We start from the raw sequence: 25058 nt of genomic DNA, 5'->3' as shown, positions 1-25058 counted from the left end.
AACAGCTGCTTTTTGCATGTGTCTGGGTGGAGAGAAAGACAACCAAGAGAGTACTGTAAACAAACTACGGTTCCCACAAAATCGAGGGAGACAATGTCAAAACGAAGGGTTTATTCATCAACATACATTGACTCAACATGGTACTGTGTTTCAGCACCTGCCTCAGAAGTCTATAAAATACATTCAATGTTAAAATGAAACAAGTACTGCTATTTTGCACAATCTGTCTCAGCTGAGCTCAGCCCTGCACAGCCAGTCGGGATTCTCCCTGGAGTTTGTGCTGCTTATGCATCAAGTAGGCAGACCCTCCTCCATCTAAGCAGGCCCATTTGGATCCTCCTGTTTTGGAAGAGACTAAGGGCTACTACTCTCCAGATTTCTCTAATCAGGCCTCAGTGGCTTTGCAAGTGCATTCACTGAGAGAACCTCTGGAGGAAGGAGAACTTCTGCCTGAAAAAGGGAATGATCCTAAGGTCCTCCACTTGTTTCATAGGGAAGAAATAGATTCTCTTAATTCTGATGCCCTGGAAGCCCTTGCTATCTGTGATTCTTCGATTCCCACTGCGACGACTCAGGGTTCATCCAACATAGCGGAGTGGCATTCTCCAGATGCCAGTCTTAAGGTAGGCCAAACGATGGCGTGTTTATATCTACTAGTTCCTGAGAAGGATAAACCTCAGTTCCCTAGAGTGGGTTCTCTTGTGACGATAGTAATCAAGAAGACTACTTATAGTGCGCAAGGATCTTCAAAATTGGAAAATTGAGAGTGCCTTGAAATGATCCTTTGAGGTATTGTCTCTGGGCTTCCAAGCGACAGTTTACAGTTCCTTTGTGGCTAGGACATGCCTTACATGGCATCAAAGGTCCATCTCTCAGGATTAAGATTCAGAGCACCTATATAGGAAGATATAAGCGAGTTGTATATTAGCTTTTGTTAGTGCTTATTTTTGGAGTGTCTGGTCTATAATTGCAGTGGTTCATGACTTTGCTCTTTTTGTTATTGTCTTTCTCAATAAAATAAAATTAAGCCCCCCACCTCCCGATTTCAAATATATACGACTTGCTTCTTTGTGTTAAACTAAAAAAAACACTCGGGGGGGGGGGGGGGGGGGGTTACTAAGGCGCACTCACGTTTTTTGCGCGTGCTAAAAGTGGACACACACTAAACATTAGAGACGCCCATAGGAATGCATTGGCGTCTCTAATGTTTAGCACGCACCAAAAACGTGAGCGCGCCTTAGTAAAAGACCCCCTCAGTTCTCTGTAGCAGGTTTTAGCATAAAAATGCACCATCTGCTGGCCAAATGGGAGAAATACACTTCAGAACATAATGCATATTACAGGCTCAAAACACTGTTTCTTCACACACATTTATATTCTATGCTGAATATTTCTCTTTCTATATTTTATTTCTCTTCAGCATTATAGAATCAACAGAGAAATATATTCAGCTCAAGGTGCTATATGTTTTTGTAGTAATTGATGCATCTGTTATTCTTGATACACTTTCTGAGTGTTCCATGCATTTACATATGGTTCTTTGATGTATTGTGTCTCAATATATTTTGTAAGTTTGTTACTAATTTTTCCGTTTTTTCTTCTTAGCTGAACAACCTGGAGACAAAGCAGGAGAGGTGAAGGAGCCCTGTCTGGAAGATGGAACCACAACCAGTGAGCATGGAGAAGAAGAAATGGAAGTAGACAGTGAACGGGAGGATGAGAAGCCCAAGGCTGCAGCATTTTCTAGCCCCATCTCATCTCTAAATGTTCTCCGTCCAGGTAAGTACAGTATGTAGTGATATCAAGTCCATTGAGCCCAGCATCCTGTTTCTGACAGTGGCCAGTCCAGGTCACAAGTACTCAACAGTACATCTAATTCCCATAGTTAATTTTTAGAGATGAACAAAAGCTCTTCAAGCCAGCTTTTCTGCCAGCAATTTATCCAGTGTTCATTTAAATCCCACTTTGTTGGTGGTCTTAACCATATTCTCAAGTAATAGATTCCATAGCTTAATTGCATGCTGTATGGGAAAATATTTCTACAGTTTTTCAGTCTGCTGATCATTAGTTTTATTGAGGGTCCTCTTGAACTGCTTCCATTCCTGTGGGAATCCCAAACCCCCGAGGGGATTCCTGCAAAATCCCATTCAAGTCTCTACATTGGACGGTTAAGTGACTTGCCCAAAGTCACAAAGAACTGCAGTGGGAATTGAGCCGGTTCCCCTGGTTCTCAGGCCATTGCACTAACCATTAGACTGTTTGGATATGTCATGCATTATCTGACGGGCTCTAAAGATGCACAATAATTTTGCCCAAAGAATGTCGGAAGGGTAGACTTGTGGAAGAGGGAGTGGGGAATGAGTGAGAGGGTCAAACTGGCTAAGGAAGAAGGTATCTGTCTTTCTCATGCCCCCGAAACTGAATGATGGGGCCTGCCCATGGTTATAGCTGAAGCTAAGACGCAGATGCCTCAGTCACAGCTATCAGGGGGGTGATCCTGTGCTGTTGATGGTATGCTTTGGCGGTGGAGGAGAACATAAAAGTTTCTTTACTGGGTCAGACTAAAGTTCCATCTAGCCAGTATCCTGTTTCCAGGAGTCCCAAAAAGTAGCAAGATTCCATTCTATTTAACCCCAGGGATAAGCAGTGGTTTATGGACTTTTCCTCCAGGAATTTAGCCAAAAGATGTATGAGAAGAGAAGACCTGAATATATATATATATATATATATATATATATATATATATATATATATATATTGGATATTCATGAATATTTTGTAGATTCTGTGGGAGAATGCCTAGGTATCTGCAGTTATCCAGAAGATAAATGTTTTGGACGTGGACCGCTTGGCCTTAGGTCAGAAAGATTGAGGTGCTGTTCAGGCACTTACTTCATTGGCCGTGGCCATTCAGAGTGTTTGCTTCTTCTTTTCATCCTGCTAGACCAGTCCAGACAAGTAGCATGTGCTGCTCAATCAACAGGTAGATGCAGAGATCACTGATTTCCAATGGTGGTATCAGCTGTATAAAGAGTGGTGCAGCCCTGGAACTTGCCAGTATTCTGTGCGTCCAGCAAATGGTCACAATATGAACTAGTTTATTGAAGTTTCTGGCCTAGCTTCTTGCCTGTGGCCCTGAGGTTGACACAGAGAGGCCTGTCTGAGGCTCTTGGGGATCAGTCTAGGGGTGTTTCCCCCAATTGAGTGCTGGGAGTTGTATTTTTTATGTTAACTTGCTGAGAGCATGCATGCAGTTCAGTGAGAAATGTAAATAGTTTTATGTTAAACTTTCATTTCTTCCTATTTATACATATTATCTTGGTCAAGGTCTTTTATACCAGAGCCTTCATGCAAAGTGTTTTCAGTTTTGGTTATTTATCATTCAGTGATGTTCATCTTGGTGCATTTGTTCTCCAAAGGTCATCCTGTATTATCTAACAAGGTCCTCACTACTCAAATGTTGTTTCTTGGTTGCAGGAGAAGTAAAGCTTTAATTCCTATCCAAATAGTAGGTGTGATATTATATATAGATCATTTGAATCTCTAAGATTAAGGCTGAATATATAGCCAAAGGAGTTTTAGAGGGTCATTTATTAATGGCTAGTTTGTGCTGTTATGGGTTAGTTTTGTGCATAAGATGAGAACAATGAACCACAGTCCTAAATCTGTGTATGTTTACTATGATCTCAATCTCTCAGGCCCTGATGCTCAGAAGCAAATGCGGGCGCTAAAGGCAATTAGCGCCAAGTTAGTGCCCACATTAACTAGCACAGAATGCTCAAGGCTCTAGCGCGGGAAACAAGCGTGCCAAGGATTAGCGCAAATAGCATGCCAATGTAGTCGAATGAATGTAAATGAGGTCATTTCCTATTCCCTTCTAATGCAAAGAGAACAGCGCACAAAACAAAGCCACCTTACTGCTGTAAAAAATAAGCCAGCTTGGAGCAGGCATAAGGGTGTTAGAATCACAAGAAATCCTCTCTTCATTCTTTAAAATCTGCCTGTTTTGATATGTGCGCAAGTCAGAGCAGACCCAAAAGTGAAAGCACATAATGGCGCCTGTTTCCTGCATTGAAATATAAACGTTCCAAACTTTAAAAAAAAAATTTTGAAACGCTTGTATTTAAAGCTGCAGAAAACAGACTCCAGTATGTATTTCACATTTGGGTTTGGCAGACTCATGCACACAGGAGCTGAGCTTACCATGGAACTCTTCTGCACAACTGCACATTCCCCCTCCTTGTTTTTGCTTTAACAGTACATATATGATTTGCATACCATATGTTTAGTGTGTTGGTAAGCCATTTGTCTGCTCTGTTCTCGTGGTATTTTTTTCTGCACTATTGGCTCATTGTAGGAGTTTTGAGCATTGGGGCCTCAGATTTACTGCTAATGCCTACCTTAATACTTGCATTGTGCCAGACAGGGCTTCTGTCTGGAATTCATAGGTACTTGCTATATTTATTTATTTAGATTTTGCTCACACCTTTTTCAGTAGTAGCTCAAGGTGAGTTACATTCAGGTACTCTGGATATTTCTCTGTCCCAGGAGGGCTCACAATCTAAGTACTGTATAAATCCCAATCAAGACAATATGCAAGTTATACAAAATAAAGTTTATATGCTATTGATACTGCTAAGAGTGTATATTGTCGGTCAGAGACAGATTTCTGAACCTAGTGAAAGCTTTTGTATGTAGTGTGATTAGCCCGCTGTTTCTTTTCCTGTCCTTAATATACAGGCTGCCTGCTATGTGTGGGTACTGAATGTTTAAATTGGTGAAGACTGCTGGCTTATGGCATAGGAGAGAGCTTTCAAAACATCCAGTATGGGCTAATAACACATCTCTTTTTAATTAATGCTGAACCTGAAAACACATTTCAGATCAATAATCCCAAAATATACTATGCTGTTTAACTGGTTTTTGCAAGTGTTTATAATGGGCAACAACGTATTCTGTTTTTCAGGAGAAATTCCAGATGCCGCTTTTATCCATGCAGCGAGAAAGAAAAGGCAGATGGCACGTGAGCTTGGCGATTTCCCTGTCCTAGACACAGACACAGGCAAAGGCCGCCTTGTTCGTGAAGATGAAAACGATGCCAGTGATGATGAAGATGATGATGATGAGAAGAGACGGATAGTGTTTTCAGTGAAAGAAAAGACCCAGAGGCAAAAGATAGCAGAAGAAATAGGTATATGGCCTGTGGCAGTGCTTTTTTTTTGTCTAGAAGACAAGGTGCTGGTACTCATGGGGGTCAACTTTAGGGGTCAGTATTTGTCCGTGGCTCTGCCCCCCATAGTAGCCACACATTTACAGTATCCTCATCCATGCAGCTATAATTGGACATCATCACTTAAAATATTAATATTAAATGTTGGTGTCACCTCAGTAGCAACTTCACTTCAAAGAGCACTTCCATAGCATCCTATCATACCAGTCCAGACAGGTGGGTTGTGTTCCTCTGCTAGCGGATGGAGACGGAGGAAGAAAATAGTTCTCGTGACTCACCCCTTAAGAGTTTTATGCAGCATAGAATGTTCTATATTTCTCTGTCTCCCAAGCGGATGGATGATGGGCTAACAGCTCTGCTCATGACCTGGTTTCTAACTAGTTTCAGTTGAAATTTAACTACCCTTTTGGTGTTTTGTGTTCCCGAACCAGTTTTATGCTAAGTCTCAGTTGGGGGTGCCTATTTGGATTATCTCCTGAGCCAGTTTCTTAGCTGTGTGTTTCAGTCAAGGTGGGTGTGCCTTTGTGGGATTGTTCTCTTGACCCAGTTTAATGCCAGGGTTTAAGTTGTTGGTGGCGCCTTCTTTGGCATGAGCTTCTGTTAAAAAAAAAAGCAGCTGTTCTGTGCAGCTGAGGTGTATGTCAGAGAGGTCTGAGTCCGTCCCCCCCCCCCCCCCCCCCCCCCCCCCCGGGACCACCAACATCTGTATCTGTCTTGGAAGTCATCCTGCATTTGGCGAGCCTGTTCTGATTTATTTCAGTTATTTCAGCACTCTGGTGTATTGTGCCTCTGTTCTTTATTAAGCGCACACAGGTATCTGGCTTGTCTATTTCTCACAGAGGGGACTACTGTTCTTCTGGTTTCTTTAAGCAGTTAATTTTTTCTCTGTGATTATCTTTAAGCAGCTAATTTTTCTCTGACTCTCTTATGTGGAGAATTAGTTACTCCTTTTTCTTTGTGATATTAAATTTCCTTAGTGTACCAGGCTGTTATAATTTTTACAGCCAAAATTCATTTCCATTTCTGTCAGCTGGTGTTTTGTTTTTTTTGGTTTTTTTTTTTTCAAATGTTTCCTGGCTGTTTCATTCACAGTAAGCAAGTCCAGACGTTTATTAGCTCTCCTCAAGTTAAAAAAAACAAAAAACAAGCATTAATTGCCTCTCCCTTCTATTATTTCTCAGGTATGGATCCTGAGGACAGCTAATTGTCCTTAGCTCCTGAGCTAATGGCTCGTAATGGGCCCTTTGTGAGACTCTAAATTAAAGGGTTTTATCCTACTGTTTCTGTGAGCCCAGGTTGTCTAGCTCCAACTTTGTTTTCTTTCTGACAGCAGCTAGATTTGCTCCTTGTATTTTATCCCTTGCTAAGACGTGCTCCTGTTCTTTGGTTCGTTGTATGCTGCAATTTCATTTTGTTTTGTAATTTCTGGTGCAATCACCTTATTGGTTACAGTAGTTGGCTGAATAGTAGATACAGATTCTACTACTGTTTCTCTGTTTAATTATGAAAATCAATTAGGCTAAGTCTGTTCTTACATGCAGCAGTTGGTCATTAACTGCAGTTAACTGTGTTTAGTTTTTCCTGTATGGAGTTCCGAACACAAGTGTGTGTTTTAAATGTTTTTTTCCATAAGAATTAACTATTCTTACCTTCTTTAGCCACTGTCTATATCGTGCCATAAATAGCTAAACTTGCTTTTTTCCATCACCAGTATTCTTTAAAAAAAAAATCTTCTGAATGGAATTGTTCAACTATGCTTAGAGCTGTCCCAGTATTAGGGTAAGGCAGTTGTAAGCAGAGTGACCCCCCCACCCCACACACACACAGACACATTTCCTAACTGGTCAAAGCTGTGCAAGTCACCTGTTGGCTGTGTTCTGTGAATTTAAATGGGCACACTCTGCTTCAGCATGAATTGCTCATCTGGCTTGCCAGATTCAGTATGGTTGCTCTATTTTTCAGTTACGGAACTAACATAGTAGATGACGGCAGAAAAAGACCTGCATGGTCCATCCAGTCTGCCCAACAAGATAAACTCATATGTGCTACTTTTTGTGTATACCCTACCCCCTACCTTGATTTGTACCTGTCCTCTTCAGAGCACAGACCGTATAAGTCTGCCAGCACTATCCCTGCCTCCCAACCACCAGTCCCGCCTCCGACCACCGGCTCTGGCACAGACCTTATAAGTCTGCCCAGCACTATCCCCGCCTCCCAACCACCAGCCCCGCCTCCCACCACCGGCTCTGCCACCCAATCTCGGCTAAGCTCCAGTGCAGCTGAAGAAGTTTGGCAGCTACTGATGATTCTGAGCTGGCCGAATTGCAGTTTTTCCATTCAGCTGTGGTTCACTTCCATATATATTGCACAGTTCTTACTGGCTTCATTGTCCCTGTGTGCGCAGTTGACTACCTGATTTGCAGATTGCACCGACTACCTGGGTTGCACACGTGCACTCATTGTCAGGGTTGCTCAGTGGTACCAGCCATCTGGACTACTCAGTGGCGCCAACCACACAATGGCACCAACTACCAGTGACTATCTACACCCACTTGTATTGCACGGGATGGCAGCAACCACCTGTGTTGCACAGAATGGCAGTCTTCTAGATTGTGCAGTTGCAGCAAACACCAGGGTTGCACATTTGCATCAACCATCTTAGTTGCACGGTGGTAGCAGCCACCTGTATTTCATAATTGCAGTGCTTCTCTGTGTTTCTATGTATAACAGCAGCCACCTGTATTGCTCTCATAAAGTGGCAGCAACCTGTATTACTCTTCTAAAGCAGCTGCCAGTCTAGCTGTCCTGCAGCATCTACCTGTGTCGCTCCTGCTACCACCACCTTTGTTGTGTAGTTGCAGCAGTCACCTGTTTTCCTACTTGCAATATCTGGGTTGTTCCCATGGTTGCAACAACCACCAGCACTACTCGGCTTAAGCAGCCGCCTATTTTCTGTGCCTGCAACAACCTCCTAGGTTGCACAGTACTGATCTTTCATAGATGCGACAACCATCTGTCTTATTTGGTTGCACCATTAGCTGTACTGTGTAACTGAAATAGTTGAATTTCTTCTTTACCTTTGGGAGTCGCATACATGTCGCAGCATTCCAATTCAACTGTATAGATCTATTCTAGTAACCAGCTGTGTAGCATGGCTACTCTGTCACCTGTATGTCCTGCTACTGCAGCAGCAGGTATGGCACCAGCTGCCTGTATAGCATAGTTCAAGCAGCTGTCTGTATTCCCCAGTTATGGAAGCTGTATGTGGGGGGGGCACAGATTCAGACCTGCCTATGTGGCATCAGATGTTCCAGCTGTCTGTGGTACTTTGAACATTTAGGTGGCATCCTAGACAGCAGCTGATTACATGATATCAGCTGTGGTAACCATTAGTAAGGCATCAGAGGCAGCATTCACGCATATGTAATAACATGCACTTGCTATAGCTATCATATTGCATGCGGTATCCACAGATATGGCTTCAGAGGCAGCGGCCACCTGTGTGTCACCACTTACCACAGGTATCTCTATCATTCTGCCACCTATATGGCAGCAGCCACCCCAGCCGCCTCTGATTCCTGCTATAGTGATGGCCTGTATGCCTTCAGTTTTTGCAGCCATGTCTTTTCCTCTGGCTAGTTCAGCTACATGTATAACATCTCTTGATGCATTTGCTTGTGGTGCATGTTGATCCCAGTGCCTCTTCTGCTTTCTTGTCTGTCTTCCCGTAACTCTTTTCCCACAGTTTGCTGTCCATTTGTCATTTCTCCTCTTGTCTTCTTCCCTACCTCCCCTACCTCTGACATTGATTTTGCTCTTTTAGTTTTTCTCTTTCTTTTTTTTCTGCCTCACTATCGACTCAAATTTCACCCCTTCTTTTTAACCTGCAGTCCTTAGTCTTCCACTTTTTAACTTTCACCTAGACCCACCTACCTATTTAGCTTCCCATCTGCTTCTCCACCCTCTTTCCTATCCATCTCCCTAATTTTACCCTCTTTCTAGTCCCTCAGCACATACTCATCCTCCCAGTTCCCCGGCAATCTCTTTTTCCTAGTACCCATACAAGCTCTCTGCACTATCCCTCAGCCTCCCCAGTGCCCCAAAACACTTTTCTTTCTCATTTCCAGTAGTATGCCAGAGCCCCCAAAAGGAAGAGCTAGATTTATGAGATTCCTTTCCATAGGAATATAAGAATTGCCATACTGGGTCACACCAAAGGTTTATGTAGCCCAGTATCCTGCTTCCAACAGTGACCTATCCAGATCACAAGCATCTTTTAAGATCAAAAGCAGTAAATAGATTCTATGCTGTCTAGGTCCTGGGATAAGCAGTAGCTTTCCTCAAATCTACCTAGTTAGTAATAGTTTATGGACTTTTCTCCAGGCACTTGTCCAATCCCTTTGTAAACTCAGCTAGCAATTCCAAAGTGAAAAAAGTATTTTCTTTTATTTGTTTTAAATATATTTCTGACCATTCCAAAAAAGGGGAACAAGCTTAAACGGGGTCTTCTGAAAGCAATTAATATATCTTGAAGCTGTTGCTGTATATTATGTTAACACTAGTAAAACATGCCCGTTTCAGGTGCAAATGAAACAGGCGCTAGCAAGGTTTTCCTCCCGACCCCCCCCCCCCCCCCCCGCTTCCCCCTTCGGCATTGTGAAGGCACTGACCGCCATTGTTACGGACCTCGTCAACGCACGCCAACGCCACCTTCAATGTGCTGAGTCGTTGGTTGTGAAGCCACTGACGCCATTGCTCCACCCTTGACGTCATCACGTTTGACGCGAGGGCGGGACCCCAACACAGTGATTTCGGTGGCTTCACCACCACGAACCCTTCGAACCGGAAGGAAGTGCCCGGAGGAACTGACAGTGACGTCAGTGTCCTCAGAACGTTGAGGGTGAGTTTTATTATATAGGATATTGCCAATTAGTTTTCTAATCAAGAGGCGATATCCTATCTTATGTCATAGGTATGAGTCCTGGTTGTTAGGCAGTACTCTTGTCCTGGTGCTATATGAGGTTTTCCCCATTTAGCATCTATGAGAGAAAAATGCTTGGTACATCCAGCCCTAAGTTGCATTATTGACATGAATCAGCGGCTTTTAGTCTTGCTTAATAAAAATTGCAGTTGGATTGCTAGATTAACTTATCCAGCTAATTTTTCAGCTAAGTGACCCATACTAACAGAATCTCATCTGGTTATGAAAATAAGGCTTTCAGACAGCTTTGCATATATGGAACTCAGTTATTACTACCAGGTATAGACTGTGTAGATTTTATCTGCCTTAGGAGGATGAACGGACAACTGTATTGTTTCCCCAATGAAATGCACTGAAGCAATTATTGCACCAGCATCTTCTGTAGTTTCTATTTCTCTACTTTGCATGTTTTACTCAGGAATTGAAGGCAGTGATGACGAAGCCTTGGCCACAGGGGAGCAGGATGAAGAGCTCAGCCGTTGGGAGCAAGAACAAATAAGAAAGGGAATCAGCATACCCCAGGCAAGTTTTGAAGTAGTAACTTGTAGTTTGCACCTCATCTTTGTTGAACTTGGTTAGTGGTGGTGGGAGGGAGGGTTCATGCACAAGAACTGAAGGAGGTAATTGTCCATTCTCCGAGGACAAGCAGGCTGCTTGATCTCACATGTGGGGTGACGTCCAACGGCAGCCCCAGGACCGGAGAATCTCCCTAGCAACAAAAGTTTGCTAGCCTCGGGCTCCCGTGCACACTGCGCATGCGCGACCGTCTTCCCGCCCGCAGCGCGTGTGTGCTTTTTTCCGCGGCTCAGGACACTGCTTTGCTGCTGTTCTCTGCCCCCGAGACCTCCTTGCTGCGGTTCTACAAGTCTTTGTGAGTTTTCACTGTATTTCGGCTTTGTTTGAGTTTTCTCGGTTTTTCCGTTAAGTTTTCTTTTCTTTTTTGTTAGCGGCCATTTTGGGCCGCCCGCACAGTTCTTTTTCCCTTTTTCTGTTTGGTGCTACTTTGTCAGGCACCATCGCGTTCGACCTCGCTGGCGCGATTTTTCTGCCCATGTCCGCGAAGCCTACCAGCGGCTTCAAAAGGTGCACGCGGTGCAGCCGGACCATTTCGCTTACTGACAGACACGCATCATGTCTTCAGTGTTTGGGAGCTGATCATCGTCCCAACACGTGTACGCTGTGCCTCCAGTTAAAGAAGAGGACTCAGTCGGCGAGATTGGCTCAGTGGAACTCTTTGTTCGGAGCCAGGTCTGGTTTTTCGGTATCGACAGAGCCAGCGGTATAGAGGTCATCGCAGGCATCGATGTCTGTATCGGAGGGTGCATTGACGTCCGGAGCGCAGGTGAGAGCTGTCCAGGAGTCCCGTGCTGGTTGCAGTGAACCATCGAGCAGGTCTCCACCTGTCTCGAGGGCTCCTGTTCTGCAGCCCCCCCAGGATCGACCTTCTTCGGACCCGGCCCCAAGGAGACATGTGGATTCCACGTCCTCCTGTTCGGTACCAGAGGGTACCGTTGGCATGCTTCAAGCGAAGGCTAAGAAGCATCGTCATCGGTCACCTTCCTGTCACGGTACCGAGAGCTCCGGGACGCCAAAGGATTCGGCACCCGAGAAGCGCTGACGCTTGGAGGACCGCTCACCCTCCATTCAGGAGGTGTCGGTGCGCTGTACTCCGGACAGCTCGGTACCGCCTCCGCGCTCCAGGCAAGTTCTGACATTGTCGCGTACCAGCTCCCTTGCCTTTCTCTACAGCCACTCTGAACGAGAGCCTCCGAGCCATTCTACCAGAGATCCTGGGAGAGCTGTTGCGTCCATCTCCGGTACCCTCGGTGCTTACGCGTCCGGTACCGTTGAGAGAGGCGGCGGTGGGCTCCTCGCCCGTGGTGAGGTCTCCGTCACCGGTACCGCTTGCGGTGTCGGCTGCCACCCAGGTTGACTCCCCGCCAACGTCGTTGGAGGAAGCTTCATTGCCTGCGGCACGGGAGTCTTCCTCTCGACACCGTCACGACGAACATCGTTCCTCCACGTCGAGGCGGGCCCGGCTTCGGACTGAAGTTCACAAACTCATGTCCGATACCGAGGGGGAGGACTCGTGGGAAGCAGAGAGGCAGACACCAGATTTTTCTCTGACGAGGAGTCTTGTAGTGTTCCCTCTGATCCTACTCCCTCACCTGAGAGGAAGCTTTCTCCCCCGGAGAGTCTTTCCTTCTCATTTATCCGGGAAATGTCTACGGCTATTCCCTTCCCTATGGAGACTGTGGACGAGCCCAGGGCTGAGATGTTCGAGGTCCTGGACTATCCATCACCTCCTAAGGAATCGTCCACTGTTCCTCTTCATAATGTCCTCAAACAGACATTGATGACGAACTGGGCGAAACCATTAACTACTCCCCACATTCCCAAGAAGATTGAGTCCCAGTACCGAATCCACGGGGATCCAGAGTTGATGAAGACCCAATTGCCTCATGACTCTGGTGTGGTGGATTTGGCCCTTAAGAAGGCCAAGAGTTCTAGGGATTACGCCTCAGCGCCCCCTGGGCGTGAGTCTAGAACTATGGATTCTTTTGGGCGGAAGGCCTACCATTCTGCTATGCTTGTGTCCAAAATTCAGTCTTACCAGCTCTACACGAGCATTCACTTGCGGAACAATGTGCGGCAGTTGGCGGACTTGGTTGATAAGCTCCCATCGGAGCAGGCCAAGCCGTTTCAGGAGGTGGTCAGGCAGCTGAAGGCGTGTCGTAAAATCCTGTCCAGTGGTGCTTACGATACTTTTGATGTTGCATCCAGGGCCGCTGCTCAAGGTATAGTGATGCGCAGACTCTCATGGCTGCGTGCCACTGACCTGGACAGTAGAGTCCAGAAGCGTGTGGCGGATGCCCCTTGCCAGGGGGATAATATTTTTGGCAAGAATGGAGATGGTTGAATGAAATGAAGGAAATGTTGAGAGCTGAGAAGAAGGGAGAAGACAAAAGGAATGGTGAGATGATGAAAGCAGAAGGTGGGCAAAGTGGTTTAAACGATGCTTAAAACACTTTTTTTTTGTGGCCATTGGGAATATGAGAGCGTCTAAGTCAAATTCTTTAAATTGAGAAGCTAATTTTGAAAATAATTTTAATAAATTAACACTGAGGTGATAAATTGAGGGACAGAATCCCTACCGCTGTCCAATCTGTACCACGGAAGAAAATAAACTGAGGGAAACTGTATTGTGATACTGTGTATATTTACTGTACATTTGGTGGGAATTCCCATGCATGGGTTTGTCTCTTCTAGAGACTTTCTCTTGGAATCTATTCTGCACGGCTCCATCACACGGGTGATGAAACCACTTGTGTGCCTGAAATATCCATACTATCCAAGCTGTGTTGTCAGTTAATGCAGAATGAGGCAGAGAATGGGTGAGGACTGTGCCTTACAGTTAATGCAGAGGTGGTTATTGAATGTTAACTTAAAATGGCAGATATTGTAGTTAACACCACCTTAATAGATCTAGTTAACTGCACAGTAGAGCAGTTAATGCGCATTACATAACTTTTATCTTCATTATGGCAAGATGCTAGGAATACCCCCAACAGTTAACCCAGAGGTTTTGCAGTTACCATATCTTAATTTTGTCAGTTACCACACAGTAACTGCAAAAATGTATCAAAGTTTAGTAAATAGAACCCAAATGTGAAAGCCTGTTAGTGTTAAGACCTGCAAGTTTCTGCAGCTATCAGTATTGATAAAATGGTGATAACAGAAATGTTGTCTGTTGATTGGTATAAAAGATGAATATTATAAGCGTAAGCACAAATTTTTTATGTGGCTTTGTTTTTGCAGGTTCAAGCAAGTCAGCCTGCTGAAGTGAATACAGTGTATTACCAGAACACCAACTACCAGACAGTGCCTTATGGTTCTTCCTATGGCATGCCCTATACATACGCCTCCTATGGACCATCTGAAACCAAACCTCAAAAATCAGAAACCATAACTCCTTTCAAAACGCCAAGTAATGAGATGACTCCAGTTTCTATTGATTTGGTAAAGAAACAGCTTAAAGACAGGTAGGACAAGACCGTCTTTTTATTTAGGCGTACCAGACCTGTCCACTAGCTTTCTGTTCCCCCAAGAGGGCAGGGGGTTGAGCACAGAGCTGCTCATATGCTGACTGACTCATCTGGGAAGAAGACACAGAGATTGGCTACATCAGGATCCAGCTCATCCTTTGGTGTGCCCCAGAAGGCTTGTAGCAGTTAGAAATGTGGATATATCGGCTGGTGTTTGAAGACTGGTCTGTCCTAGGTATATCATCCTGGACAGTGAATGTGGGCTGTCCTTCAGCACTGGCAGGCCAGGGTTGTATTTGTATAGTTTGCCTGGAAATTCTTTAGAGTGTACATAGTCTAAAGGTTTGTTGATGTTGAAAAATGCACTTTATTTTAATTTTCAGGAGGGGTGGCCTTTTTGATTAGCAAAATTTTGAACACAAACTGTGAATTGCAGTGGCCCATGTTTTGCTCATTTCCCGTAGGTTGTTTTGCATCCTTGGTAGAGTTAGCATTGTGGCTGAAGTCCATTATGGAAATGGTTCATGGTGTTTTAGAAGGATATGGAAATAATTGCACGTCACTAATTATATAATCATGAGTAATGAAATCAAATAGCCACCATTATTCAGTGCCGTGGTTTGCTTCTCTTTAGGACCTTCTATGCATCATTAGTTGGTAATGTTCATTTGAAGAGGGTGTTGCTTTGGAAGCTGTTGGGTTCCTGTGCTTTGTTTTTGGTTGATACTACTACTACTACTTAACATTTCTAAAGCAAGTTTAAACTGTTTAATGCTATTCCGTACATTTAGAATGCTTTTTCAATATATTCTTTATCCCATGATTTAAAGTATATTAATAAGCTTAGGTAAATAAAATTACACCTAGAGGGATTATCGGTTTATATAACCACACTATGCAAGTTAGCCTTGTTAGACCATGGTGCTCATTTTCAAAGCACATAGATTTACAATGTTGCATAGTAGCATATGTAACTTTGTAAGTCTATGTGCTTTGAAAATGAGCCTTCATATCTGCATATTTTTTATAGATATTCTGAAAACTGGCATCATCAATGGCCATTGCTAAGATTCTAAGCTGACATCGTACATGCTGTCCTATCTTTATGTAGTAGCGTCCTTATTGTCCAGATGAGTAGATTATATTCCCTTGCCAGCAGATGGAGCCAGAGAGAAACGGCTCAGAGCTGCCTTATAGGAGACAAACTGAAGAACTTACCTGGTAGCACTGAAAACGCTGCTGTTCAGCTTAGCAGTCTGCTGTGGCTCCCTGACCGCGCCGATACCAGCACCTGCTTAGTTTTTGCGCATGTGCTGAAAACTGAGCATGAAGTGCGGTTGTCGGCGTCTGCAGTTAAGGGGGAGACAGCAGACTGCTGAACTGAACAGCAGCATTTTCAGCGCTATCAGGTGAGGTCTTTAGCTGGCATGGCAGTGCAACGCTGTTGAGTGGGCCTCAGCCCTAAGTGTGTTGGCCCCAGCCCACCTTGGCCCACATATGGTTACTCATGGTCTCTGATAATGTCCGGTTTGGAGCATTTGGAAGTACCCTGAAGATCCCAGTTGCATTTATTTTCAGCTTGGGAAGTAGTCTTTAGCTTGGGATCCCGATCTCCACCAGCCCAGTTAGGAAGGGTGGCGTGGACAGCATACATAAGTCACTAAACTTTTCGTTCCTCTTTAAGGAATTTTTATTCAGCAAGATTATTAATTACTAGTGGAACCATGCCCGTTTCCTCAACAATGAAACGGGCCCTAGGAAGGCTGTCATGTCTCTCTCCCCTGCCCTCCCCTCCATGTCCAGCGATTCTCCTTTTCCCTGCCCTCCCATCCGTGTCCCGCAATTCTCTACTGTCCTCCCATCCTTGTCCATCAATTCTCCTCTGCCCTGCCCTCCCTTCCTTTCCTTCCTCCCTCCCTCCCCTCGATGTCCCGCGATTCTCTCCTCCCCTCGATTGTACCTGAACGTTCTCTGGCTGGCTGGCGCTGGCTTCCGTTCCGCTCGTAACATACCTCCTGACGTCAGCTCGCCTCCAGTGTTCCCTTCCCTCTCATTGTCTTGATGCTGGAGGCTGACGTTAGGAGATGTTACGAACTCGGGTAGCCAGACATGGAACGTTGGAGGTGCAAACTATTATATAGGATTTTTTTTTCTTAGTTTTCATAATGAAAAAAAACTTTTTTACTTCTAGTCCTCATCAACTAATCAAAAATTTTTGTTGTTCTCGTTAATGAAAATCTCCCTGATTTAGACTTAACCTGTTAATTTCCTTTCCTTGCGTCCTGCCAGACCAATCTAGAACCCAGCCAATGGCAGTTAAAAAAGCTAATGGTGAGTTTGTTGTAGCTGCACTCTTGATGTATGGTATTCTCTCATTCCAGGGTTAGTGACAATGATATGTTTTTGATTGCATCAGATGTGGCTTTGGTGCTGAATTGGAAACCCAAAACAGAACAATTGCTTTCAGTTACCTTAGCTTTGATATAGATATTTAATAGATGAAGGCAGCACCAGCTTCCTGTAGGGGGGGTGAAGTCAGCTCCAAGTTGTTTTTCTCTGGCTTCGTATGCTAGGAGAGGGACATAACCCACTCATCTGGACTGGTCTGGCAGGACTCAAGGAAAGGAAATTAGGTTAAGTCCAAATTTCATCTTCCTGCTGACTGAGGTGGCGTACAAAACTCTACGCATACTGTCGAGGCAAAATATCTTTCTGGAAATTTAACAAAATGGGACCAAATTTACCATGGAGGGAAAAAACAGTAAAAAGATGTACAGTTTGAAAATGGGCCAGGTTGGTCTGAGGATTTTAGAGAAATTGTCCTCTCCCCCCCCCCCCCCCCCCCCCCCCCCCAAGAAAAGGCTGCCATATTCCTATCTTTGCTAGGGGTGTCTCTCACTTCAGATGTGTATTTCATTTTCTTTGTTGTCAGATTCTACTTGAAGCTTAGTGGCAGAACAGTATAGCTTTCTTAATGGTTGCCATATGGGGTGACACCTAGTGACTGAGCCACGTAATTGCTATTTGTTGCTATATGTACTGACATCTAATGGTGGAGAAGCATGGCAATATCTGTTACTATAGGACAGTAGTGCCCTGTGATGTTATTTTCAACATATTTCAAAGGATAATTTAATCTAACGTTTAGATATACTATCACACTCGGTTTCTTTTTATTATTCTTTCCAAACCAACAATGTTTGGTTACTGCTACATTCAAATCCCTATCCTTTCCGCCTCCAGCGCAGAGACGGTAACGGAGCTTTTCCAAAGTTTTCCTGGAGAATTGTTAGGTTGTCTTGTTCCCTGATTTTGTTGTCAAATATTATTTCTCCATGTGCCTTTCCACAGTCTTGAGGAACATACTTAACTTTAATTGAACAATTAATTATAATGTTCAAGCAAGCACATCATTCCTCACCGTACCCTGGATAAATTTCATCTGGTCCTGGTGCCTTATTGATTTCTGCTTTTTCCAGTTTTTAATTACTAAGGCACTTTTTCTTTTTAATACTGCTGAGGTTCCAGTGTGGTCTACAGACTGAGTAGTTGTAATGATATTTGTTCATCTTTTACTTCATTATTCTCTTACTTTACACCTGAAATTTGTAAAGGTATCCAAAGAAGTGGCATGGGTAGGTATAGAGAAGATGAAAGGTAAGTAGTAAATATTCCAGTCTAAAGAACTTAAGCAAAGGAAGTTAGCATGAAGCATAAAGAGGCAGCATTAACAATCATCTGTATAATTTAGTTGACATTTAATCAAAATCACTAACGCCTTGTAAATCTGATTTAAATCTGAGATATTAGTGTCAGAGGCTTTTACATAGTCTTTATACTTATTTACTTCCTTATCAGAGAGACAGGCAGGTTCAGAACATAGCCGTATTAAAAGTAGCTGCTCTGAATGACTTACCAGTTGGAGGGAGGCTGAAGGTTTTGCCAAAAAAGTTGGCCCCTTCTAACCTCAGACTAGTTGGTTCCCAAAATAGTCTGTAGAGGCTACACTGTACAGTTGGAAACTGTCTTACCATGATTCAGGAACAAAATTGGCTGTGCTGTCTGGACTTAAAGGATACCTAAATCCACATACAGATACATCCAAGTCACAAGAAGTATCTGCAATTTTGAGTAGGGAAACACCACTGCCAATATCGCATTTTGCCCTTTGGCATTGCACCAGCTCCCAGGGTCTTCAAAAAGTATCTAGCAACAGTTGCAACATCCATATGCACGTGTTTCCCTATCTTGAGGATTGACAGGTTAAGAGCACATCAAGGGAGGGTGAGGCAGGTATGGTTTCCCCTACTCCTGTAACTAGCGTGCCAGGATTCATGAAGACTGGAGGTATTTTTTCAACCTTATCATCCAGAACGAGGGATCCCTTCTGCATCCCAGCCTTCAATCTCTAGCCCCCCGGCTTGGATGTAGAGGCTAGAGGTAAATACCTTGTGTCTGCCTGAGGTTTTGCTTGCTTCCAGAATGTCTAACGGTTTCAAGTGAAGGTTTGCTGTCTGATGTGAGGGCAGGACTCTAGATTCTTTTTCCTGTGCCTCCTACACCTTTCCAAGTCTGGTGTTAAGACCAGTTCCGTAAAGGTCCACCTGTAGAGGGTAAAGCCATCTCTGTACAGCCTTTAGTTGTTTCCTTCATGAGAGGCTTTATGTTGCTGAAGCTCCTTATCAAGCCCCCTACTGTGTTATGGGATCTCAGCATTGGTCTAACCCAGCTGAAGAAAAATTCTTTGAGCTGCTTGACTCCTGTCATCAGAAGTACCTGATTTGGAAGGTCTTGTTTTTGGTGGCGGTCATTTCAGCACTCAAGTTTGAGTTCCAGTCTCTATTCGCTGATCCACCTTATAGTAAATTCCACCACAACAGAGTAGTGCTGTGTATGTATAGACTTTCATTCACTCAGGTGTGCTGAAGCAGTGCTGTATTATCTTTCTGCCCTAAGCCTATTTCTAGTTAAAATATCTTTTTGCCAATCCTCCTTTTTGTGCTGTATTATTGTGCTACAAACCCTCCTGCCCCTAAAAAGTGAATCTGGGACCAAAAGGAAGGAACCCAGAAAACCAGACCAAGCCAAGGGTTGACATCTGACCTCTCTGAGTGCCTTCCTAAGGTGGTGTTGAAATTCCATCATTCTTCCTGAAGCCCTGTACCTGTTCTGTGAAAGTGCATTGCATGTTTTGGAAATCAAGAGATCCTTGGTCTTCTATCTGGAGCAGACTAAAACCCATAGACAGTCCACTTGCTTTTGGTTTATTTTGATCCTCAACCATTGGCAAACATACATTATCCAGTTGGCTAGCAGACTACATTTTCTTCACTTGTGCTCGGGCAGGGCTGACTCTGGAGAGTCATGTCGCAGCTCATAATCTGGCAACGTCAGCCCACTTGAGATCAGCCTCCATAGAGGAGATCTGCAGAACTGCGACATGGTCATCAGTTCACACATTTAAATCTTGCTACTGACTAGAACAGGATTCCCAATGCGACAGCTGGTTTGGTCAGACATTCCTTCAGGCTCCCTCTAAGCCCATTTTGTCAGGCTGTCAAAAAATAAATAAATTTATACTTGCACCTGCTTATTGCAGGCCTTCTGTTCTCCTCCTCCCCCCCCCCCCCCCCCCCCCCACCCCACCCTAGATAGTCTGGTAGCTAGGAATGCCCATTAGAGTAGATAATTCATCCTGCTTTTCTCTGAGAAAGTGAAATCACTTACCTGTAGCAGTAGTTCTCCAAGGACAGCAGAATGAATATCCACACTGCCCTGCCTACCTCCCCTTGGAGTTGCAATCTGTCAACTTTTACATTAGTCATGTGTGGTGACTGTTCCACACAGCAGGTGGCTTCTAAAAGCTTCTAGAATTAGAACGCTGTGGAGTGTCGCATTGGGGCTCCGTTGATGTCGCCCATCAGTGTGGATATTCATCTTGCTGTCCTTGGAGAACACCTGCTACAAGTGAGTAACTTCTCTTTCTTGGTTTGGTGTTGAGGCTAGTGGAAGGCACTGACACAGGGAGCTCTAGTTAATACCACTATGGAGGATAATTTTAGAATAGCTTTCTTTTTGTAAAATCCAGTTTTATATGTAGAAAGTGCGTTGTGGAGGAGTAGCCTAGTGGTTAGTGCAGTGGACTTTGATCCTGGGGAACTGAGTTTGATTCCCACTGCAGCTCCTTGTGACTCTGGGCAAGTCACTTAACCCCCCATTGCCCCTGGTACAAAATAAAGTACCTAAATATAATATGTAAACCGCTTTGAATGTAGTTGCAAAAACCTCAGAAAGGCGGTATATCAAGTCCCATTTCCATTTTCCTTTCTTTCTGTAAAACTTATTTTAAATGTCACATAGGGCTCTTATAAAATTGCAAGATCATGTGTGCTTTTACATGCAGGCGTTCCCAGTGATGTAGTTTGGGCGTAATGGAAATGAAATTGTGATATATGTGCATATTTTATTAAATCTGTTGGTACACACACACACACACACACATTTACACCTTTTTCTCATTAGGTGTAAATTAATGTGTTGCCACTTCTGCATCATTGGGGCAATATCAGAGAATGTTTATTTATAAAGACATATAATTGTGTTGCCTTTATAAAATACCACATCCAAAAAAAACTCTAACCTGTAAAGAAATTTTTTGTATGTGGACCATCAGGATGTGAATAGTTGAGTTATTTTTGAATGTGATGATACATAGTTCTCTCACAAAAGTATAGTTTCTTGACCATGGTGGATAGATAAGACTATTGGAATTGAGTGCTTTTATAAAATGGGCTTAAAATAGTCACCTCTTTGGACTTCTTACATAGGCGTCCTATTATAAAATTACCTCCATATAGTAGACAAACTAGAAGTTGAGATGGGTGGAATTTGGAGATGGAACAAAAAGTGAGGAGAATGGATGAGGATACCAACAATTGTATATTTATTCACTTAAAAAGGTTAAAAATATATCAGTGTACATAAAAATGACCCGACACTGATATATTTTTAACCTTTTTAAGTGAATAAATATACAATTGTTGGTATCCTCATCCATTCTCCTCACTTTTTGTTCCATTTCCCACGGTTTCGTGAGGGTTTTTACCTCCTTTTTTGTTTTTGCTTGGAATTTGGAGATTACATGTATATTTTGCAGAATGCTTAGTATATGTGTGTAACACAGAAACAGAGAAAAATGAAGGCAGATAAAATCAACTGTCGTATCCAGCCTGCCGATCCATTCCGTCTACAATCCTTTCCCCTCCTTGGCAGGTGTGTATATGTTTGTACATTCCAGAGCAGATGTAGGTATAAATGTGTGCCTGCTGCCACTGGTAGCACATATAAGCAGTGTTTTCAGAAGAAATGTTACTTCCCTTTCTAAAGTCATCATACCTGCCACATCTGCCACTTGGCTCATCCTAAAATTAACTCCTAAACCTTATAAAGTAGCTCTCCTCTTAGGGAAAACTGGAGACCTCAGAACCATTAGAGAACTCAATTTGTTTTGAAAATGAGACACGTTTATTTTCTGAGTTGTGACTCCTTTTCCTCATGAAATCTGTTCTGACTGTAGAGTCATGCAGAATTATGGCAAGATCTGTGGGAGCTCTGGCAGAAAATTCTCCCATAATGTTACATTATTTCATGCATCACTCATGCCAACATATACTAAAAAAAACTATGCCCAGCATTCTCCCTAGCACCTTTTCTGCTGATTTTCCTGACCACCTGCCTAACATAACAGACAGCTTTATAATGCTGTGCAGTTCTCTCCCACTCCCACGTAGATCACAAAAATTCCTTGGGAGAACACTTGGAAACTAATTTAAAAAAATGCAGGTGCTATTCTAATATCTTCCCTCCTGAAGTTGAGGAATAGCCTAGTGATTAATGCAATGGGCTGAGAACTAAGTTGGCAAATCATTTCACCTTCCGTTTCTCAGATACCACTTAGATATTTATGTATAAAATCATATAGCCTTATAGCAGGAGGCCTTTTTAAGGCAAGATACAATTTAGAATACCCATAAAAATAAAACATAAAGCAAAACAAAATGTACAATATATCTAACAAAAACACCCAAGGATTGCGTCCAGACAAAAGATGACCTGCTGCCAGCACAGCTATTGTCAAGCCTCAAAAGTGTTAGCAAACAAATTTTCACACTGTTTTGGTTTGTGAGCATGATATTGTAAAGGAAGAAGATATTTATTCAAGCCCTAATGTCGGTGATGAAGGTTGTGTTGTGCTGAATGATTCCTTTCTGTGGAAAGAAAGAAAGAAAAAAAAAAAAAAACAAAAGCAAGCATTTTTTAAAGTATGTCAAATCTCCTTAATTTTTTTTAGTTTCTTTTATAAAGATTGCATACGTGCCTGTGTGCCTTTTATAAAATAGTCACTGTGAAAGCCTTGTAGCACATAAATATACACCTTCTCTGAAGAAGGTAAAAATGTGTGTTTGTATTTTTATAAAGTATACACCTCTTTTAGAACTCTGCACAATATATGGCCCTAGGAGCATCTTGTTGGCACACATTTAAGTGCATACAGTTACAGAGCTTTATAAAAGGCCTTTTCTTATTGTTCAACTAGACCAGTCCACACCAGTGGGTTATGTCCGCTGACCAGCAGATGAAGGTAGAGAGAACACAGACAAGTTCCGGTGACATCACCAGTATAACAGCAAGTGCAGCCTGTATTTTTCTACCTCCAGCAGTTGGTGCAGGTTGGACTGCTGCAGCTGGCTTTTTTGTTTTGGTCTAGCCCTACTCCCATAACACCAGACCCCTGCCAGCAGGAGGACTGGTCCCTGCTGCCTCCTCCCCCCCCCCCCCTTCCCCTCCAGAGTCTCATAAAACAAAACAAAAAAATGTTTTTAAAAGAGCAGGAGGTAGCTGTTGTAGCTTGCTTTCAGCAACATAAAGTTTAAAAAAACAAAATGAAAGCTGAGCTCCCTCTCCTCTTCTGGAATAGCACACAGTTCAGTTTGTGGCTAGGGGCCAGACCTGGAGGGGAAATCTCTTGCCTTTTTCTGCAGCTGTGGTAAATGTGGGGTACAGAGAGCATGCCAGCACAATGCTGCAGCTTCTGCAGAAGCCACCAGATGCGTGCGGCTGTTGGCTGTTCTCTCCCTGACTGTGGGACAGGGTTGTTGGGAGCCTTAACACTCAGCTCTGGGAATCTCCAGAGAGCCTTTGGAGAGCTTGTTATGGATGGAGCATAATTCAGACTGGCCAAAACACTGTGGACAGGCAGTTTATGGTAGGAGCAGCAGCCATTTTGAACACTGACTACATGGCTCCTGCAGAGGCTGTCTAGGAGAACTTCAGTGGATACAGGGGAGATGCCCTTGGGCCCCTGTGATCTGAACAGGTAGGAGGGGTGGCCTAGGCTAAAACTTGGGACCCATCCTGGCAGCAGCCTCTTCTGAAGGACTCCTTAGGGCCCTGGCTGCATGGAGGGGGCCTGACCTGGCCCTGGTTTTTTTCAGGGAGCCTTTTGGCTTCATCTCCCCCCCCCCCCCCCCCTTCTGCCTCCTTGCCTGATTCCCCTACTCCTTCCTTTCCTCCTTCCTAGCAAGCAGGTGCGGGCAGCCAGTGGAGGTTCAAACAACCTTGCAGTTCTTTTTCCCTGTGGAGACCTGGGCTGGAATGAGGATACACTGGTCTGTTTTGCCTCTCTTACTCGATCTGACTCTCGAGTCCAGAGAGGTGTCCCTGGGGGAGGACAGAGATTCCCAAGTGGTTCAGCTGTTTAGGTGGGAGGAGCTTCCTGCTCTTATGGACCAGGTGTCTGAAGTACTTCAGTTGCCCTGGTACCCCTAGAGGAAACTAGGGGAGATCATACCATTCTGGTTGATTATCGGAAGCTGGCTAAGACTTTCCCTCTCCACTGGGACCTTTTAGCAATAGTTCTTAAGGAATGAGAGGTTCAGTACTCTGTGGGACCAAGTTGATGAGCCGGCCTTACCTTCTCCCCCAGGAGGAGGTTGATTGGTTTTTCCCTTTCCCTAGAGTTGATAGTAACATTGTAGATGACGGCAGATAAAGATCTGTACGGTCCATCCAGTCGCTCAACATGATAACTCATGGCATAAGATGTGATGTGATACTACATATGTATGCTTCATCTTCATTTGTCTTTGCCATTTTCAAGGCACAGACCGTAGAAGTATGCCCACCACTGGCCTTGTTCTCCAGCCTCAAGTTGTCATTGAAGTCCCATTCCAGCCCATTCAAACCTGTCAGACCTTGATTAGGGCACAGACTGTAGAAGTCTGCCTGGCACTGGCCTATGTGTCCAGCCTCGATCGGGGCACAGACCATAGAAGTATGCCCAGCACTGGCCTTGTTCTCTAGCCTCAAGTTGTCATTGAAATCTCATTCCAGCCCATTCAAAACTATCAGACCTTGATTAGGGCACAGACCTTAGATGTCTGCCTGACACTGGCCTATGTGTCCAGCCTTGATCGGGGCACAGACCGTAGAAGTATGCCCAGCACTGGCCTTTTTCTCCAGCCTCAAGTTGTCATTGAAGTCCCATTCCAGCCCATGCAAACCTGTCAGACCTTGATTAGGGCACAGACCATAGAAGTCTGCCTGGCACTGGCCTATGTGTCCAGCCTCGATCAGGGCACAGACCGTAGAAGTCTGCCTGGCACTGGCCTATGTGTCCAGCCTCGATTGGGGCACAGACCGTAGAAGTCTGCCTGGCACTGGCCTATCTGTCCAGCCACGATCAGGGCACAGACTGTAGAAGTCTGCCTGGCACTGGCCTATCTGTCCAGCCACGATCAGG

The 25058-nt window shown here is 44.1% G+C and overlaps 1 protein-coding gene across 2 annotated transcripts in view; it reads left to right on the top strand.

Annotated features, from left to right (window-relative positions):
- Positions 1–25058, top strand: part of PAXBP1 (PAX3 and PAX7 binding protein 1) — an 89703-nt gene that overhangs the window by 7086 nt on the left and 57559 nt on the right. For both annotated transcript variants that reach the window (XM_030202156.1, XM_030202157.1), the window contains exons 3-6: positions 1606–1779; positions 4967–5191; positions 10630–10733; positions 14031–14254. In XM_030202156.1, the coding sequence (XP_030058016.1) occupies positions 1606–1779; positions 4967–5191; positions 10630–10733; positions 14031–14254 (727 nt within the window). The remainder of the gene's footprint in view (positions 1–1605; positions 1780–4966; positions 5192–10629; positions 10734–14030; positions 14255–25058) is intronic.

Source organism: Microcaecilia unicolor, chromosome 4 (genome assembly GCF_901765095.1).
Source record: "Microcaecilia unicolor chromosome 4, aMicUni1.1, whole genome shotgun sequence".
NCBI classification, from domain to species: Eukaryota; Metazoa; Chordata; class Amphibia; order Gymnophiona; family Siphonopidae; genus Microcaecilia; species Microcaecilia unicolor.
This window is presented reverse-complemented; position numbering and strand designations above follow the sequence as displayed.